General features: G+C 49.8%; 1 protein-coding gene across 1 annotated transcript in view; it reads right to left on the bottom strand.

Moving 5' to 3' along the window:
* LOC126531943 (uncharacterized) overlaps positions 1-19,983 on the bottom strand; it is a 45,054-nt gene extending 25,071 nt beyond the window's left edge. Inside the window, exons 1-2 of the mRNA XM_072287670.1 lie at positions 19,576-19,983; positions 2,951-3,159 (exon numbers count right to left, since the gene is read on the bottom strand). Of these exons, the coding sequence (XP_072143771.1) occupies positions 2,951-3,159; positions 19,576-19,983 (617 nt within the window). The remainder of the gene's footprint in view (positions 1-2,950; positions 3,160-19,575) is intronic.
* Between the last annotated feature and the right edge of the window lie 1,116 nt (positions 19,984-21,099).

Genomic DNA, 21,099 nt, shown 5'->3' with positions numbered 1-21,099 from the left:
CGAGATTGCAGGTTCCTTAACGGATGCTCTCAGAAAAACCTAACCACAAACGGTAAATCGGGATGACGCCAAAGAAAAGGCTTTTAGTATGCTGAAGAAAGCACTAACGAGTCAGCCAGTGTTCCACGCGCCCGACTACTCTAAGCCATTCATTCTTCAGTGTGATGGAGTGACAGGGGTAAGGGAGTGGTGCTTTGTCAAAAGAAAAATGGCGAGAACGAACACCCTGTACTGTACGCCAGTAGAAAGCTTTCAGTTCGTGAGGAAGCATACAGTGCTTCAGAAAAAGAATGCGCCTGCGTAGTATGGGCGGTGCAGAAGCTAGCTTGCTATATCGCTGGTTCAAGGTTCACCATAGAAACTGACCACTTTCCCCTCACATGGCTGCCGTCCATGTCTACGAAAAATGGTCGTCTTTTGCGCTGGAGCTTGGCTCTTCAACAGTACACCTTCAATATTCGCTACAAGAAGGGTAAGCTTAACGGCAATGCCGATGGTTTGAGTCGTTGCCCGTAGAGTAACAAAAGCCTCATGCTCATCCGGGTTTCTGTGGCATTTTTACGTTCGTGTTCCTTCATACGGTTTTCCGAAGTGTAGTTGATTGTTAGGGTATTTTAATAACCACGCCTTGACGCTGTCAAGAAATGGCTGTTTTTAGTGTGCGGGGGGGGGGGGGAGGGGGAGACGCGCGTAAGGAATAGGAAAGGTGTAGCGGGTTTTCTTATTTTTTAAAGCCTGGTGTGTCTTGGAGGAGGGTGGCCTTGTGCTCGCTGCTTTGTGGTTGTGGGCCCGGCACTGTTCTGGACAATGATGATGACAATGATGTTTATTTGCATCAGTACATGACGCGAGGGGCATGCAGAAAAAGCTGCCACATGGACAGCTTGACGAAGCCGCAGGCCCCCGCAGCCCCCGTTCCGGAGTGATTGCTTGCCCACGCAGGCGACGAAAAGTTGCGAGACCGGCTTGCAAGACCAATTTCACCGGACCGGACCAGGGAGAGAAGTCACAAGAGCGCCATGAGGACTGATGACCATTCCCAGGAATCTACCAGCTACGAAGTAAGGGTTTGTCACCTCTACGGGGGAATTCTGCTACTGAAACGCCGATCCCTCGCACAGCGGCTGCTGGCCCCTACACGTCGGGATCCTCCCCCCCCCGGAGATGCTGTTAGGGCTGGCGTCTGGCACCACGTGCGGAAAGGAATTTCAACCGACCATCTCTCACCCTGCCTCGTCGAAATGAAGCGTGACTTCCTAATGCGCCATCACCATTTCGACAATCTGCCGGTCTGGTGGAAGCCCCGCAGTGTACAGGCCTCTTTTTGTGCGTGTGTGTGTGTGTGTGTGTGTGTGTGTGTGTGTGTGTGTGTGTGTGTGTGTGTGTGTGTGTGTGTGTGTGTGTGTGTGCGTGCGTACGTGCGTGCGTGTGTGTGTGTGCGTGTGTGTGTGCGCGCGTGTGTGTGTGTGTGTGCGTGTGTGTGTGCGTGCGTGCGTGCGTGCATGAGCGAGTTTAGAGGGAGCCCTTCTTCGAACAAATTCTACAGCAGAACTTCCACGAACCCGCAAACTGCAGCGGAGACGGACAGGCGTCTACAATTCCAGGAGGCGGGACGGCCTCCTCCTTGCAGCAGACTCGGTGCGACCGAAGGAGGAGGGGCCCTCTTTCTGCGCCGGCCACGTGACATCGAGGGAAGCAAGATCCCTGGCACGATTGCAGAGAGCCTATTTAAAGGGCTCCGAAATTTACTTTTAAACACTTCATTCTCTTCTCTTCATTTTCACCAACCTTTGAATAAACCGTGCACCTTTCGCACTAGCAATCGTCTCACCCTTGCTTTGTCGCCATGGTCTACCGGATGCCTGCAGTCCGCCGACAACGCCACGCTACCCAATCGTAACGTCGGTCGAGCTTCAATTGGCAGGCGTCGCTACAACTCGGGAGCAGTACGATACGCTACCCTGGAGTACGCAACGGTGGGCGGATGAGATTAAGTAGTTTGCAGGGACAACATGACCGCAATTAGTACATGACCGTGGTAGTTGGAGAAGTATGGGAGAGGCCTTTGCCCTGCAGTGGGCGTAACCCGACTGATGATGATGATGATGATGGACACTGCAGATGAATTTCCGTCTTCGTCGGCGTAGCCATAATGTTTCGTATAAAGGAAAAACGCCACAACTTCGCGGCAGCGCGCCGTATCCTTTGTGTAGAAATGAAAGCCTGCGAGACAGGCGGCCGTGAGATGTTTAGGGCTACGCTCGTACCCGGCGTCAGCTGCTGAGGTCAGCCCACGGTAACAACGCTGTAACGGGAACCACTGCTTCAGTCAGGGGTGATGGCGAGCGGCCACGTCTAACGCTCGGTGTGACGCTCCCTTGGGTGTCGTCGCCGCTGACACATGGTGGCCCGATTTCGCCGTGACGAAGGGCCACTCTAATGTTGTTGGTGAAACCAAAGCGTGCTGTGAAAAGCGGGATGCCGCTCAAGACGGGCAGTGTGGACAAGATGGCTACGATATGGTGTCGGCGTAGCGCACGTCGTCTGTATGGAAACAAAGCACTGCGTGAGCTGCATGGCGGCTGTTGTGAGTCGCGCCCAAGTATCACTCACGCGCTGCCTCATCGCGAACTCCCGATTAGCGAGGCAGTCGCGCCACACTCCTCTCTGTTTGCAATGTGCCGCGCGAGACAGGTTGTCCGGGCCGGCTACGCTACCCACGGCGTTCTCTTTCAAATGCAAACCGTGTACCTATATAATCATATTATAAAATATTTACACGCAAAATGAAAACACGTATAGCGCTGCGCTCGAATTTCGCGTTAGGGAGTATCGCAATCGCAGGTGATTTTCTTTTCCTTCATGTTTAGGGCTGCTGCGATCGAAGAACTTTTGTTTGAGGTGGGGCTCGTCGTTGCTTTCCCACCGTCTCGCAACAAGAAGCTTTCACCCGCCTTTCGCTGCTGCCGCTGCCTCTTGGCCGCCCGGCAGGTCCGAAGGCGTCGCGCTAGCCCTGGCGCTGGCGGTTGGCTTCGTCGGCGACTGTGGCTGCTCACCCTCCGGCTGCGGCACGGACGAAGCGGCCGTCACTGTCGATGAGGGATGCACCAGGCCATGGGACTTTCTGTCTGGGGCTGTCGGTTTCGAAGGCGACGCCATCTGCGCGGAAGAATTAACACATTCGCAACGTCTCCGAAAGGAACAGCGCGAAAGACGAGAGGGCCGAGTCGCTACAGGAGGCACTGATCTACAACGGAGTTCATTACTGCTGAATGGCCCGTGTCCTTTTATATAAAGGATCACGAGCAACGTTTGAAGCCACTGTGCGTGCGGACAAAGTGAATTGCATTGCAGGTTCTCTATGATTTTCCTTTCGAAGATATTGATACGGGTATATAGAGATATGGATTATTAAAAATGTATTTGCATAAGCTAGCTTGGGCACACGTAGTATGGCAGATATATTAGCCTAGCAGCATTGCGCCGTCTTCTTCGTCCCGTTTATGATCGCCGTCTTCGCCGGTCGTCGTTCTGCTCATAGCGCCGCGTCAACATTTATTGACTAACTAGCTCAGATCTAGACTTCAGTGCAATATATTCGCGTCAAGAGGGAATTGCCCAGATTATTGAAGTTGTTAAACGCCATTGCTGAAGATGTCAGGAATTCATTCGCATAGAAGTACATAGGCAGGTGCACCAATGAGCCATAATACTTGCGTTCGATTGTTTGTTGTTTTCAAAGCTTTGCAAGTATAGTGGTGTGCAGCTAGCGAGCAGTATTACGCTGATGGCTCAGTAACGATAACCGACATTGAAGCCTGCTTATTCTCGCAACACAATGTCGTCCCAATGTTGCCTTATTTGCAAGACAAGATTGCCGTCGCGCATGACAACCGTCGCTCAAGGCAGACGGGTATGCGTCGTGCGGCATGGTTGACCGTATATCATGTGAGATCGAATTTCATTACGCGTGGAGGTAGGCCTTGAGAAATAAAACTATATATTGCTAGTTCCTTCTGACACATTGTCCGACAGATGGAATGGCTTTACACGCAGTACAATACACTGTTGAAAAGAACATGAAATTAGCATTTCGGATCCCGTTATGGCTCAGTTGTGACACAAAGGCCATGGCAGCAAGTTCTTTACTGACATTTATACAACGCGTCACATTATCATGTTTATTGCGATTGCAATGATACGCGCTCTACAGGGGCGTTCGTGCCTTCGATGCCACCGCTGCCGACTACATTGTTCTTTTTTTCTTCCTTATATGAAATTGATAACACGTCCAAGATAATCTGGTTTGAACACTAACGGGCGTTCCCTGTAAGAACGAACCATATACTGTGCACCACATAATGCCGCAGGCACATGGTTCGACACGGCTTCCGCAATAACATGCGATGCATCTGTTACATGACTGCGTCGGCTATATGCACGCATTTTGAAAACTTGGGCGCTACAACGTAAAGCTCTTCCAAATTTTCATTTATCTTTTATTTAAACACATACCTCACAGGCTCCAACTGGAGTATTGCGTGAGGGGGGTAAGAGAAACAACATATAGTGAAAACAGGAGCAAAAAACATAGCTAACAACAAATCAATAGATTAAAAAAAACAGAAAATTGAATCGAAAGACGCCGAACAACATCAAGCAAGTATTTTCTATACCTATTCTGCAATCAGCCCTCCATGAGTGGTCAAAACATTTTTGGAACCACCCGCCACTTCGCCTATCTGTCATGCAGCGACACGGAAACCGCGATAGCTCCTCATATTTATTTATTTATTGCAAGAAACCCCTAAAGGCCCTCACAACGAGGGTATTACACAGGGGGGTGACAAAAATTCTACAAACATCTAGAGAAGCGTATTCCAGGAATAGACAACAAGAATGAAAAGGCAGAACAGCAACACTCAATGAGACATAATGGAAAAATGCAACATAATAAACAGAACACACAATAATATATATATATATATATATATATATATATATATATATATATATATATATGTTGTAAGAAAGATGAGGAACGTGCGCGCAGTCAGCAGCATCGGCAGCATCAAGCGCGCAGCAGAGGCTCGAGCGCGGGGACTGTGCTCGGTGCATCGTAGAACCGGCGGTCGCTACGAACCCCAATAAACCTCCTTTATAATATATATATATATATATATGGTATATCTCGGAAGCCGCCAGACAAGCAGAGGAATGTCGCCAGCTTGCCCGCCGATTCACCTCGGACGACCAGAACCGCCAAAAAGCCGTTCACGATGCCCAGAACTCGACTCCCACTTTTCTCCCGGGCGCTCTCGTCTGGTTGTTAGTGCCACACCGCACGCCTGGGCTCGCTTCAAAACTCCTTCCGAAGTACGACGGTCCATACCGCGTTCTCGAGAGAACATCACCCGTTAATTATCTGGTTGAGCCGCTAACGCCACCGTCCGACATGCGACGTCGTAACCGCGAAGTCGTTCACGTTCAGCGTCTCAAGCCGTATCACAATTCTACCCTCCTTCCAGAAAACTCCCTCCTTCCAGAAAACTAAGTCGCCAGGATGGCTCCTTTATTTCTGCGGGGCCATTGTAAGGAAGATGAGGAACGTGCGCGCAGTCAGCAGCATCGGCAGCATCAAGCGCGCAGCAGAGGCTCGAGCTCGGGGTCTGTGCTCGGTGCATCGTAGAACCGGCGGTCGCTACGAACCCCAATAAACCTCCTTTATAATATATATATGTATATATGTATATTATAATTATATAATCAGTATATTATATATATATATATATATATATATATATATATATATATGTTGACATACCATGGTCGAGACGACGCGAGCCGATGATTGATGATGACTTTGTACAGATGAAGATGAAGTCCGCATAAATGCTTACCCTAATTTCCCCCGTGGACGGAAGCGGCCAGCCTGGTCACACATTAGACATTGGAACGGAGATGAAAGGGCTTCAGGCGAGAAACGTGCACGATCTCTGTTCCGCGGCAGCGTCGGTCGGTTGGCGCCTCAACAGGTGTAACGCGATAGTTCACCGGCGAGGTCTGCTCTATGACTTTGCAGGGGCCAATATATCGAGACTCAAGCTTCTCACATAAACCGGGTGTTCGTGCAGGTGTCCATAGGAGCACATCGTCACCAGGGCGGTAGGAAACGACGCGATGAGAGGCATCGTACCGATGTTTGCGATCGTCTCGGCTGGCTGCAGTGTTCATACGGGCGCGACGACGACATTGGGCATGACGAGACACAAACTGGTCGGAAATGAATGGTGAAGCGTTGATGGGGCCAGACAAGAAAGACACGTCGAGTGATGAGGTTGGGTGGCGGCCGCATACTAAGAAAAACGGAGAGTATCCGGTGGTCCGTTGAGCAGACGTGTTGTACGCAAATGTTACAAATGGGGGAATCGCATCCCAGTTACGATGATCAGGTTGAATATACATGGATAGCATGTCACACAGCCTGCGATGAAATCGCTCTGTTAGGCCATTGGTTTGAGGGTGGTAGCTAGACGTTGTCTTATCCACGGTGTTGGACGCTTGCAGAACTTGATTAAGAGTGCTTGAAAAAAATGCCTTGCCTCGGTCGCGCAAAAGAACGTGAGGCGCCCCGTGACGTAAGTAGACAGCCTGCAAGAAGAAGGCCGCTACTTCTGAGGCAGCTCCTGAGCGTATTGAGGCTGTTCCAGCGTACCGGGTCAAATGGTCAACAGCAGTGACCATCCATCTGTTGCCGTCTGGAGTAGGTGGTAGAGGCCCGAAAAGGTCAATGCCGACGACAGAGAAGGCTTGTGCTGGACAAGGAAGTGGTTGTAGGGTCCCGACCGGAGCAGTAGTAGGTCGCTTACAGCGTTGGCAAAGCGTGCACGAGGCAACATATCTAACTATGCTCGTGGAAAGGCCTGGTCAATAGAATCGGCTGCGTATGCGCTCGTGTGTTTTGTGGTAACCCAAGTGGCCTGACGTAGGGTCATGGTGTGAGGCCTGCAGAACTGCAGCGCGAAGAGAGCGCGGTAGAACGGGAACCCATCGATGGCCTTCCGGGTGAAAAATGTACCGGTAGAGCACGTCGTCTTCAAACTTGAACAGTTTGAGCTGTTACCGTAGCCTGGCATTGGGTGGAGATGAAACACCGCTAAGGCGATTGATGATACCATGGCAATAGGAATCGGCGCGCTGGTGAGTGGAAAGCACTGAAGGGCGGTTTGATGGAGTCAAGGAAGAAATCGGTGTAATAGACGAAGAGTACTCCGTGCGGCCAATTTGACAAGGTGATGTGATGTGCTCCGATGATGGTTGTAATGGGCATCGTGAAAGAGCATCGGCATCTTGGTGCTTCCGTCCGGACTTATATATGACAGTGAAATCATATGCTTGTAATCGGAGTATCCAGCGGCCAAGGCGCCCAGACAAGTTTTTGATCGCCGACAACCAACATAGTGGTGGTCGGTCACAACCGTGAAATGTCGACCGTGGAGATATGGAGAAAATTTCTGAATGAACCAGACAACAGCCAAACAGTCTTGTTCGGTTATCGAGTACTTCTTTTCCGTGGAAGTGAGAGTGTGGCTTGCATATGCAACAACCTTTTCGCAAAATTCGTGTTCGCGCTGCAGCAGTACGGCACCAATTCCGTGACCGCTGGCGTCAGTATGCAGTAATGTGGGCGCCTCGTCATCAAAATGACGAAGAACAGGTGGGGATGTTACTGCGCGCTTGAGTTCTTGGAACGTGGCTTCACACTGATCGTTCCAATCGAAGGAACTGGAACTAGCAAGGAGCTTGTGGAGGGGTGAGGCAATGCTGGCAAAGTTCTGGATAAAACGTCGAAAGTATGAGGCGAGTCCAATGAAGCTGCGCAGTCTTTTGCACGAAGTGGGCGTGGAAAGTTGAGCATCGCGGCAATTTTATCCGGATCGGGCTGGATGCCGTCTTTGCTAACGAGATGACCCAGGACTTTAATCGTTGTGCTGGCGAAACGGCACTTCCTCGTGTTTAGTTGAAGTCCTGCATTAGAAAGGCATGTGAGCACTTCATCTAAGCGTTGCAGATGGTCAGTGAAAGTAGCGGAAAACAGGACGATGTCGTTGAGGTAACATAGACAAGTTTTCCACTTGAGGCCGCGAAGAACAGTGTCGATCATTCTTTCAAATGTGGCGGGAGCATTGCATAGACCGAAAGGCATTACATTAAACTCTTAAAGACCATCCGGAGTAGAAAAGGCGGTCTTTTCTTTGTCCGCTTCGTGCATTGGAATTTGCCAATATTCGGAGCGACGATCAAGCCTGGAAAAGTGTTGCGCGCCTTGCAATGAATCAAGGGCGTCATCGATACAGGGCATCGGATATACATCCTTACGGGTGATCTTGTTTAGGGCACGGTAGTCAACACAAAATCGTACCGATCCATCCTTCTTCTGCACTAAAACGAAGGGTGATGACCAAGGACAGGCGGAGGGACGTATGACGTTTCGTTTCAGCATATCGGCGACGTTCTCCTCGATGATTTTGCGTTAGGCCAAAGAGACTCGGTAGGGACGATGGCGTACAATAGTCTGGCCATCGGTGTCGATACGATGGAAGGCAACGGAAGTCTGTCCGAGTGACGAAGTATCCATATCGAAGGAGGCCTGGTGCTTCGCAAGCAATTTGAGCAACGCTTCATGTTGAGCAGCAGTAAGGTCAGGACTTATCACGGAAGCAAGGGCAGATGAAGCAGATTTGTCCTGTTGAGGAAGAGCTTGCAAGGCGGCAAGAGGAAGCAGGGAGACTGGTTGGGTATCCACATAACAGGTCACTGCGGAGCCTTGAGGTAGGAGGATTGTCTCAGTGGTCGCGTTTAAAGTGAGGATTAACGCAGAGCTTTTTTTGAACTGCACCAGGCAGGAAGCGAAAATAATCCCACGGGTAAGACAGCGACCGTAAGTAGTGATGAACACGTCACTATTGGTGATGTCTGTAGAAGAGAGACTTATGACTTGCTCGTGGCCGGGAGGCAGTACAGAATCGGCAGCAGTGAGAAAACGCAGTCGTGGCTCATCGGCACTCCCGCTGCAATGAACTGTCTCGGTCATATGGACTACACGTTGACGGTAAGAGATTAAACCGGACGCTGACGAGAGAAAGTCCCAACCTAAAATTAATTCATGAGCGCACGGGAATAAAATCGCGAACTTAATGTGATGACGGATACCATCAATGAAGACGCGTGCTGTACATTGGGCTGATGGTCGAATGATTGCTCCATTAGCCCCAATCAGGGATGATCCAATATAAGGCGTCTTCACTTTCCGCAGACGAGAACACAGGTCCGCACGCATAACAGGTATAGTAGCTCCCGTGTCAATCAGAGCTAACAAAGGCACACCCTCCACAGACATCAATAACATGTTCGAAGGACGTTCAGGAGGACTTGGAGCATTTCGCGGCGATGCAGTTTTCCCTCCAAAAACGCCGCTCCGACGTTCTGTTTCGCCACTTCGACCTGTCTCCCAACTCCATGTCCAGCGACCGGAAAACTCACCAGTGAAGTTTTTGGAGGGAAAACTGCACTGGTTAGTTCTCCGGTCGCTCGACATGGAGTTGGGAGACAGGTCGAAGTGGCGAAACAGAATGTCGGAGCGGCGATGGGCAGCGGCGTCTCGAGGCACGTGTGTTGAGTGCGGTCTTGGAGAAGTCGACGGAAGATGGAGATCGGCGAACGGGGGGATTATCGTCATAAGTGAGGTAAACGCGAGAAGGTGGCGCATCGCGTTCAAAGGCCGCGTAACCACGACGTTCGTCTTGCTGGCGGCGTCGGCAAAACCGGGAGATATGTCCTCGAAAGCCGCAGTAGTAGCAGATAGGCCGCGACGAACGCCAGGCAGAGTAGTAAGGCGGGTTCGGAGCTCGGGTGACTAAAGGTGCCAGGTGATCGTGAACAGGCGCAGGTGGTGTGATTGGAGATGGCGCGACAGGCATCGCAGCAATCTGGGCGTAAGAAGCCGGTTGTGGGCAAGGAGAAGCGTTGGTATGCTGGGCGTTCTGCAGGGAGGCCAATTCTTCCTTAATAATACCGCGCAGGTCAGTAGAAGCAGGTTGGACGTGAGCGCTGCTGCAAGCGGTTGAGCCATGCGCTTGCGATTCCTCACGAATTATTGCTCGAATGATAGACCGGAGCTCATTACTGTTTGCCAGGGGGTTGTCGGAAAAGTCCGGTTGCAAGCGGATTGATTGCAGGGCATCGAGGCGCTGACAGACGGAGACGGCGTCCGACACCGTCGAAGGGTTTTGAGCGGCGAGTGCGTTGAAGGCAGTAGATCCGATACCCTTAAGAAGGTGTCGCACGCGATCAGGTTCTGGCATGGCACTGTCGACACGGCGGCAAAGCGCGAGGATGTCCTCAATGTACGAGGTATACGACTCGCCATAATGCTGGACGCGCTCAGACAGCCTCTTTTTCGCAACTTCCGAACAAACCGTAAGTGTGCCGAAAATCCGCCGTAGCTGCTCCCTGAAAGACGACCAATCACGGAAGTCTCTCTCATGATTCAGGAACCATGTCTTGGCTACTTGAGAGACGTAAAATGGCACGTTGTTTAACCTCGATGTCTCGTTCCAGTTGTATTCGCTGAGACGATCGTAGTTGTCGAGCCCCACCGGGCAAGCCAGAGAAGATTTCAGGATCGCGATACCGGTTGTTAGCAGGGCTCGCAGTAGCGGTGGCTGGCACTTGAACCGAGATGGTGGACGCTGCGGTCTCGTCTTGCGACATGGCGGCTTCTTGGCGTAAGCAGCATCCAGAACATAGCTCCAGGAGGGATGTTGAAGTAGATTGAGGTCGAAGGAATCTTAAAGCGCCTCCACCACTTGAAATACTACGGTCAAGACGACGCTTTATTCCAAAAAGGGAAAATGGCGCCGATGCGAAAACGAACACGAGCCGATGATTGATGATGACTTTGTACAGGTGAAGATGAAGTCCGCATAAATGCTTGCAATATATATATTAAAAATCAAACACATTGCGGAAACGGAAAAAAACTAAAAGAAAAGCTACTCATCGCATTCATCTTTTAGCAGTTCATGAAATTTAGACGAATTCATTTCAGTTGCGATTGAAGCAGGCAGCTGGTTCCACTCAATAATTGTTTTAGGCAGGAATGATTTCGCAAAAGATAAAGTGCGGCAAATGATGCGTTTGATCTTGAAATGATGGTCACGGCGTGGAAAGAGCGACGATGGTGATTGAAAGAAATCGTCATGAAGCAACGGATGATGGTAAATTTTGTGAAAAAGTGTTATGCGAGCAAGTTTGTGACGATGGGAAAGGTTATCAAGACCAGCACGAGCCTTTAACACTGTGACGCAAGTGAAACGTGAGTAATCTGAAAAAAAAATGAAACGAGCAGCACGGTTCTGCAGGGATTCGATGTTATCTATGAGGTAGGTTTGATCCGGGTCCCATATGGCTGAAGCGTACTCTATTTTAGGTCAAATTAGGGTGATATAAGCAAGTTTACGCACAGGCGCCGGAGCGTGTCGAAGGTAACGTTTTGAGGCCAAGAGAACGGTTAGCAGCTGCTAGAATGAGATCAATGTGATAGTTCCAGGTTAAGTCGGACTGAAGGTGAACTCCTCCTGATATGATATGACGTGTACACACTGATTATGCATGATTGGACCGAACAAAAGAAAAAGGGTTATTTCTGATTCGACGCCTTTTCGCCTTTATCCCTCTGCTATTGGTCAAAAGTTTTCTGGCTGCACCCACTTCACCTGCTTGTCCCGCAACGTCACAAAACCGCAAAAACTCATCGCGTCAAAGTTACGTGTACGCGTTAAAGATGCATTAATAAGCGGAACAAAACTGAATATTCTTCTGAATAGCCACAGGCTGTCGCGTTCCGAAAGGAATAAAAGATTGCTGCCGCCGATCCCTGAGACACTGGCTGCTCGCCCCTGACGGAGAGCATGGGTTTACTTGTGTATAATAAAACCTTTTGCGTGGCCGTGTAACGTTTTGGAGCACTACGACCTCGCTATGCCAACTGTTCTCTGATGAGGATCCGTTTTAGTGGCATTCTTAACCTTCCGTAGCCCGCAGTTGCGATTTTCGACCAGCCACAGCAAGCTAAATAAGAGAAAACGGACCAATGACAGATGCCAGCAGCATCCTGTTCATCCGGTTATCTATTTTCAGTACACTGGCTCGGCCCCATCGAAACCCTCTCCACTTGAGCCTGCTCCTCGCCTCCTGGCAGCCAATTACAAACGAAAAACCGGTCAGTGTAGGCAATGTTATTTATTTTGAAAGCAAAGAAAAGTCACCTCATATAAACTAGGAGAGCGTTTGATTGAGCTGTTCAGGCAACGCTGCGGGTCACCGCCCGATGCCTATGCCGGCGGTTACAAAAGTCTAACGTCAGGACATTGGAATAAACACATATTGGAATAGTTTTACGCTGTAGGACCCCTTCTTGACATTCCTTGCTATCAGTAAGTCACACATCGGATCGCAGGCGTAATCGCGCTAGACCGCGTATGCATACCCCGTCTATACTGCGCCGCTCATGTCGAACTCTGTGCAGAGCTCTCGCGTGGCCTTCAAGATCGCAACGACACACCTTGCGCCGGGGTGATCTCAGAAGCCACTCTATGGGCATAGAGCTTTTTGCAATGTTACCTGGAGTGCAACCTAGCGCCACTGTCTATGCGAGTTTCCTAACTGCGGACGCGCCAACATGGGGATGCCGCGATGTGTGTGTGCGATGATTGTCTCGAACTTGTCTTGGCTTAAGACATGGTGCGTCACACACAAGTAAAGCTTTCAATAAATCATCACAACCAGTACTTGCTACCTGTAATACATTTTTAGCTATTGTTTACTCAGAATAAGTTTATTAAGCAGGCAAAGAAAACAAAAACAGTTGGTTGCAACGGTTTTTCCCTGCAACTTTAGCGGCCCGCCGCTATACTGTTCATGCTTGTCGTGAACTAACACCAGTTCTGGACCCTACATTTACCTTTAACCAGGTCGTCAACAATATTTTTTTACCTGTTGTATTTGGCTCAAGCTTTAAGAAAAACTCTTCAATGTTACAGTTCGTATGTACTTGAGCAATATAAAGAAATGAAGCAATGAAACCATTTCTAGGCCAAGTTATTGTTATCCTTGCCAGTTAAAGGGCTGAAGAACACGGCGTGCTCGAAAATTAATCCGGAGACCTAAGGGTGTTGCCTCATAACACAGTGTGCCAACTGATTCGGGTCATTACAAACACTTTCTGCAAAAGGTATTCGCTGTTCTATACGCCCATTAATCGAGGTAGGCCAACCCGTGGGCCACGCCTGCCACTGGTGGACTCGCCACCCGTCGCGCTAAATCTCCGTTTACAGCTGTGCACTGTTGACTCACCCGTGTTGGTGCCTTGTGTGTATGCTGTCGAACAAGACGACTACCGCGGTCCCTCCAGGCGGCAGGTAGAGACGAGCTCTGGAGTGCCTGCGTTAATTCCAATGTAGATATGTAGCTCTTCTCGACTGGGGTCGGCCGAAGCAACGCGTCTCTGGCCGTGTCCCTTCGACTACGTGCTGTGCGTGCCCCCGTGCACCGTCTTCTTGATGATGATGATGAACCTCTACGATGGCTCGTACCCATAATGAGCTTCTTTTTGACGACGCTCATATCCTTCGAACGTGGCACGTACGCGCGAAAGGGACCGGTCGCACAAGGACAAACGAATGAGTTATTACATGTCTCTATGAACTTCTTTTGACGAGTGTTTCGTACAGGCAGCGCACTAGACAAAAAATGTTTCTTTTTCTTACGATGTTTCGGTTCTGAGCAGGGTCTGGCTTCGGGAAACGCTGAATGCCAGGCAGCAAGCCTCGCTTGTTGAATTAGAGCAAGGACAGAGGAAGAGGAAGCTTGGCGCACTACTCCCATTCTTTTGAACCAGGTAGCTCGAAATGAAATAATACATGAGAAGTGGAAGAAATTAAAATAAAGCGAAAAAATTTTGATTGAGCCATAGCTAGTTACTTAGTTAATTCGGGTTTAATGGCGCAAAAGCGACTAATGCCATGCTGCGCCAGTCACGATTTAGCCATAGCATTAGGGCCTGGCTAGTAGTTAAATTATCGGGATATCTAGTCCGTCATCTTTAATGGACGTGGCTCTTCGATGTATTCTTTATGTGAATGTTTATTTTGACAGAAATAAAATACAAAGAATCTCTGTCAAGGAGGCTGACAAAAAGGCACGAATGCCTGACTAAGTGTCAGTCCCCTTCCCCGACCTGAGGAGTGTTATCTCAAACTTGACTGAAGGAAATATGTGATTTTAAATTTGGGAATACATACGGGAAAATTTAGAAAGAAGCAGGAAATATGTTTCACGAGCAGCTACAATGATATTGAGAAAATAAAAATATTCGAAATAACATGTGGCGAAAAAATCGCAGCAAGGACGACTTCCCTTTAACAACGCAACCTGACAGATGTTTCCGTTACCTTATGAAATGTCTGTGTTTGCGGCCTCACTGTACATCTCGGTACTCTAAAATTTTTAACCATAATCAAAAACGCAAGACGGCAAACAAAGATCTGGAGGAATATATCTTGTGCATGTAAACGAAAAAGGAAACGAAAATATAATGTGCTGGACATAGTTAAATTCCGCCATGTTGTCGGATTTGGTAATAGCGTCATTTTGACCTAATCGGAGGCTGCCGTGAGCCTCTCCGACTGTTTCAAGATGCCGCCAATGCCAAATTCGACAATATGGCGGTAGTTCACCCATGGTTGGTTGATTGTTTTTTTCTTTTTCTACATAAGAACTCACGCACACAATGGTGACTAGCCGAGAGAGAGAGAGAGAGAGAGAAATAACTAATTATATAGCCGAAAGATTGGGGGGGGGGGGCAACGTCGCCTATATGGCGGCCAGAAGCCTTGAGCTCTAGCGACATCCTCGGCCTGCTGGACGGCCATAAGTTGGTCTTCGGGGGCCTGGCTGAGCAACACGGTCTCCCACTGCTTCCGATCCTTAATTTTTGGCCCTGTCGGGGCGCCCGAGGTCCGGCCCAGAAAATATGATCCAGGTCCACCCTTTCCTGACAAAATTTACATTTGGCCGAATATTGGTCTGGGTAATAATGATTATAAATCATCGGATTTGGATATGTATTTGTTTGAAGGAGGCGCCATGCCACCGCCTACTGCTTATTAAGTGATGGGTGTGCGGGAGGAAAACGCAACCTCCCCAATCTGTAATGGTTAGTTATCTCCCTGTAGCCAACCATCCGGCCCCCTGTCAGCCCCAGCCGCGGCGCCCCGGTGGCTCGGCTTGTGAGTCCTCGAGCCACGGTGGCGGCCACCTCATTGCCGGGGAGGGAGGAAGGAGTGCGCAGGCGCCCAGATGATATGGACAACCCGCTGACCGCGGAAGTTTGCAAGGATACGTTGCGATTTCAGCGAAATGTGCCCCTTTGCGTAATTTAAAATCGCGGTTATAGAATCACTGACTATTATCGTGGCCAGTGTGGAAGCCATTGCGAGAGCAATGGCCGATTCCTCAACCCCCTCGGCTCAGTTGGTTTTAATAGATCCGCTGACCTTAAGGTCATCTTCCGAGTCCACTGCAACGAGAGACATATTCTGATTAGTCGTGTACTCTGCCGCGTCGACGTACACCATGTCCTGAGAGCGTTGGAATCTCATCTGTATAACGCTTGCCCTTTCCTCCCGCCTTTCCCTGTAGTGTTCGGGATGCATGTTTTTGGGTAGCGGTGGGATAAGCTGCTTCCTTATGTCGTGGGGAATGTCTACTTTAGTGCCATACTGTGATGCGTGTGTTACTCTAAGCTTATTAAGTATGTGTCTGCCAGTAGGTGTTTTTGTGAGTCTTACGTATTGCGCTATCGTATGGGCTTCTATGAGTTCTTCGAGCGTGTTGTGGACACCTAAGGCTAGGAGCCTGTCATTCCATGTGTTTATCGGCAAACCTATGGCTTCTTTGAGTGACCGTCTAATGATGCCTTCGATTTTTGTCTTATCTGCTACTTGGAGATTTAAGTAAGAGGTTACATATACTACGCGGCTAATGACAAAAGCCTGGACTAGTCGCACAAGATTGTTCTCTTCCATCCCATAATGGCGATTAGCAAGTCTCTTAATTAGTCTCATTGTTTGTTGTGCGCTGTTTTCTAGTATTCTAATTGTTTCCCCACTGTGACCGTTCGCTAATACGTGGAGTCCGAGGACTCTAATGCTGTCGACAGTAGGTATTTGCTTCCCATTTAGAAAAAGCGTGATATTTGGTTCATCCGTAGAACTCCTACGGCTCCTGCGTGTCGGTCGGTATGGAAGTAATTCTGATTATTGCGGCGAGTATCTCAATCCTTTATCCACGACATATTTCTCAACCGTATGTATGAATGTTTGGAGAATTTCCTCAATCTGCCCATCACTTCCACCTGTTACCCAAAGGGTGATATCATTGGCATGCAGGCTATGCTGTAATCCGTCTATATTTTCTAGTTCTGCTGGCAGGCCAATCATAGCTACTTTGAAAAGAAAGGGAGATAAGATTGATCCTTGTGGTGTGCCCCGGCTTCCGAGCTCTATTTCTTTGGATTTCACTTCACCGATTGTGATTTGCGCAATACGGTCAGAGAGAAGGTCTTTAACATACGCATGAGTTCGTTGCCCCACTCCTAGGCCTTGTAAGTTTTCTAAAATAGCCCTGTGGGTGATATTATCAAAGGCCTTCGTAAGATCAAGACCAAGGATAGCTTTGGTATCTAGTGTTTGAGGTCACGCGTCTATTATTTGGTGTTTTATTTGCAACATAATGTCTTGTGTAGACAGTTTTGGTCTAAACCCGGTCATGGTGTACGAGAAAAGGCCATTATCGTCCATGTAATTAGACGTGTGAGGATGACGTGCTCCATGAGCTTGCCAGCACACGACGTTAACGATATAGGCCTCAGATTCTCAAGTTGAAGTTTCTTTCCCGGCTTTGGAATCATTATAACCTGGGCGGCTTTCCATTGGGGTGGAATATTACCCTGTTCCCAGCAGTTGTTAATATACTTGGTGAGGGCCGAGATAGATTCATCACCAAGATTTCTCAGGATTTTGTTGGTGATTCCATCTGGGCCTGGCTTGGACTTCGTGTTGAGCCTGATGAGCTCCGCTAAAACTTCAGCCTCGGTTATGGGACTGTCAAGATCCGGGTTGTCCTTACCAGTATACTGATGTTGTTGTTTGGTTCTTCTGTTCTTCTGCCGTGCCTTTGTATCTGTGAATTATTTTGTGCAGGTAGTGTCGTTGTGTGGACTGGCTGTTTTCCGGGTCTAAAAGATAACGCAGAAGATTCCAGGTTTTAGGTAGCCCTATCTGTCTCTCCATGACGTTGCACGTGGCCTCCCAATTTTGACGGCTTAATCTATTTGCATAGTCCTCTATTTCCTTATTGAGCATGGCGAGTTTCCTTCTCAGGTTTCTATTTAATGTTTGCTGTTTCCAGCGTTTCTGCATGCTGCTTTTTGCCTCCCACATATGTAGGAGTTTGCTGTCCGCCACCTCTATCCCCGCTTTTTCCGGAATAGTCTGAGTGGCTCGTTTCACACTTTCATTAAGTTTTTTAGTCCAAATGTCGATGTCATGTATGACTTCATCAACTTCCTCCTCCCGGATTTTGCGGAACGAGTCCCATTCGACAATCGTTATTTTCCTGCCTTTCGGTCCTGATGGCCCTGCGTGTACAGTCGTTGCTACAATGAAGTGATCACTACCTAGACCACCTTCACCGAAATAGTGAAGTGGTACAGACTGAACAGACAGACTCTGCCGCCACCTCACCCGGGCCTCACCCGGAAGGAGGTAGTGTTATACAGGCAGTTACAGACGGGGTCCCTGCTCACCCCGGTGCTAGCTAAGCACGTGTGTCCGAGCGTGTACGCGAGTGACGTGTGTAGACTGTGCGCGAAGGAGAGAGCCACCGCGGCTCACATCCTTTGGGCCTGTAGCATAAATCCGCCAGAAGCCAGCGAGAAGACGACAATCCCGCCGCAGCTAGAGGCTGCAACGAGGAGCTATGGCCAAGAGACACAACTCAAGGCCGTCCAGCAGGTCTCGGACTTTCTAGAGAGGCAGCGACCGCGCGAAACCGAGGAGAAGGGGGGCAACACCCACAGGAAGGGGGCGGCGGCCCTCTCGGACCCGCGGAAGTAGCGAGGAACCAAGACCTCGAGGAGCACAATGCACGAGACTGATGTAGTGGCCGCGTCGCGGTAAAAACTTGTCCTCCCTGCGTGGAGGGAGCCTAACCGACTCTGCAGGCATTTTCACTAAAGTCGTTCTCTCTCTCCCTCTCTTTATCCATTTCGCATCAGGTGTGATCTTTGTAAAAGTTACGCTGGTGTGGTGTCATTGCTCACACTGTTACCCATTCTAGTGGGCGCCTGTGGATACGTTACGAGAGTAAGACCCTATTGCTGAGCGTTTAACCACGACCCTTGACTTTCTCCAAACAGTACCCCCAAGCCGCGTGTGGTGCATTAAAGTCCCCTACAATTACCATTGCATGTATTTCTGCAAAATTTAAGAATTTACGAAGAAGCGGGCTGAATATCATCTCATGTCGAGGGCTACTGTATACATTTAAGATGAAAACGCCTCCTTCTCCCTTGCGCGTGGGAATTATTTCAATCAGGACGTGGCCTACACCAGTCACGCCAGTGTTGTGTTCTATGACCGTAAGGTTTCTATGTACGAGCGTTGTAACGGACGCCTTCTCATCGGAAGCACCGTATGCGTTGTAACCGGATAATTTAGCCAGTACCCCCGTTTCTTGCAGCGCGATGACGTCTGGGGCCTCGTTGCTACTTCTGAACTGCTGTAGGTGTCCCCGTTTCGGGCGATACCCACGACAGTTCAATTGGTATATTATGTATTTATTACGCGGAGCCATGTTTAATTGTTTGATTCTCCCCGGTGACTTTACTGGTTTCTGTTAATACGGGTCGATTATATGGTTTGGTGGTCGCTTTTACCGGTCCCCCTCCCGCGGGCCTCAAGTCTTCTTGCGCGCGCGTTTTCAACAACTGTTAATCAGGTTTCAATGCCTTCTATTCATTGCAGAATTTCCACGAACTGTACCTGTAACCCGGCGAATTGTTGTAGCGTCTTAGTTAACTCCACAAACATTCCCTCTACTTGCTTTTCTAACTGCGTTGAGACGCTGCTTTGTGCGTCTGGCGCGTCTTCAGCTTTTCTTTTGTGGGGGTGGCGTCCCTGTCATTTGTGCGAGAACGGGCGTTGACTCGCGGCTAGGCGTCTGTGCCGTACTGGCGGTAGGCGTGTGACTTGGCTCGTGTGTCCTATTCTGCTGAAGCCTAGCGTTTTCTTGCCTTAATTGTTGAATTTCCTCCCTCTGCTTAGCGTTTTCACGAGTAATTTGCGCTAGTAATTTCCTAATTTGGATCATTTCCTGCTCCAGGGCAGACCCTTCTATTTTTGGTGTTATATTAGGAGAAGCAGCGCCGGAGACCGTGTCTGCCCATCTCACCGGCGTTTTGTTGCCGTCGTCCCCACCAGAGCCCTCCGGGGTTCCGTGTAGTGGGGACCCTCTCGATCTCGATTCGGACCTGGGCCGGGACCGGGACTTGGAGTTGGACCTGCCGCCACCGCCTCCGCCGGGGAGTCTCGGGAATGAGCTAGAGCTGCTCCTGTCGCAGCGTCTGCTGCCGTTGCTGTTGGTCCATGTCGATCTCTTGCGCAATTCAGTGCTGCCCGATCGCTCCCTGGACCGACTCGGGCGATTGTCCACCATAGCTTTCTGCGGTTGATGTTCATTCCGTTGTTGTTGTTGTTGTTGTTGTTGTTGTTGTTTCCACTGCCTCTTTCTAAGAAGATATGGGGTCTTGAATCGTTCACGGCACTTTTTGTCCTCGGTGAGGTGTCCCTTCCCACACATGAAGCATTTTGCCTCGCACTGATGATCTTCGGGTGGATTGAGAGTTCCGCACCCGCGACATGTCTTGCTTTTCGGTGTCAGGCAGACATCCGCTCGGTGGTCGAGGCGGCCACAGGTGGTACATGTTTCGTACTGCTTACGATATAGTTGGCATCGGTATTCAGCTCCGCGGTAGTAGACGTAGTGTGGTACGTATGCACCTTCAAACACTATCACAACCGAATCGGTGCGTCCCATGCGTCTTGCGTGTAGTATAGTCGGGATTATGCAGTTCCCCAGGCTTTATCCAACGTCTTCGGGGTGTCGTATTCTGGTAAACCGTGTATGACTCCCTTGGAGGTGTTCTCCGGCGCAGTGATGTAAGCGGCCGTACTGTAGGTGTTCGATCCAAGTTTGATTTCCCGTATCTGGCTGTAGCGTTTCGCATTCTCCAGTTTCGGCATGCTCATGATCATGGTGTTTTGTCTTGGATTGATTCGTAGCGTATCTCCTCCGGCATTTCTGGTGTCAGTGCGGCTGCCGGCAGAACGCCATCTTTTATGTACACAATGCGTTGTTGCGCCAGGTCGAGCCCACCTCTCAGGCGAATCACGATCTTGTTGTCATCCTCCGGTAGCTGAGGTTGCGTCAGGGCCATTGGTCGCTGTAGAATTCGGGCGCTCGCGGTTTTCCACGCCGTTGTAACCGGTGATTCTCCGATGTTCTTGGACTGTTCATCGAGGTCTGGGCGACTCTTGGTGTTACTACGGCATTCGCGAGCCGCAATCCAGGCCTGGCCATCATATTCCTCCGGGGAAATTGCCTCCCCTTCCACTTCTACGTCCTCCATCTTCGCGTCTCTCGACGAAGCGGGGGCCCGACCCCACCCGAGTCAGGCGTCGTTCCCGCCGAAGTGGTGGGAACAGTGGCGTCGTAGACCTAGCTAGTTAGGGTTAGCCAGGCCGCCGGCGTGGCAGTGTATTAAGACTGTCATTGTGGCTCAAGAAATTGCCCACCTGGGATAATCCCGATGCCTGCGTAGTCCGTCGACCTTCCGGTGTTAAGTGTGGTAGTTCTAGACTCGAGAACTGCCTTTTTCCGCCACAATCATGGAAAGTTTTGGAGCCAATGTGCATC

The sequence above is a fragment of the Dermacentor andersoni genome, chromosome 4 (genome assembly GCF_023375885.2).
Source record: "Dermacentor andersoni chromosome 4, qqDerAnde1_hic_scaffold, whole genome shotgun sequence".
NCBI lineage: Eukaryota > Metazoa > Arthropoda > Arachnida > Ixodida > Ixodidae > Dermacentor > Dermacentor andersoni.
This window is presented reverse-complemented; position numbering and strand designations above follow the sequence as displayed.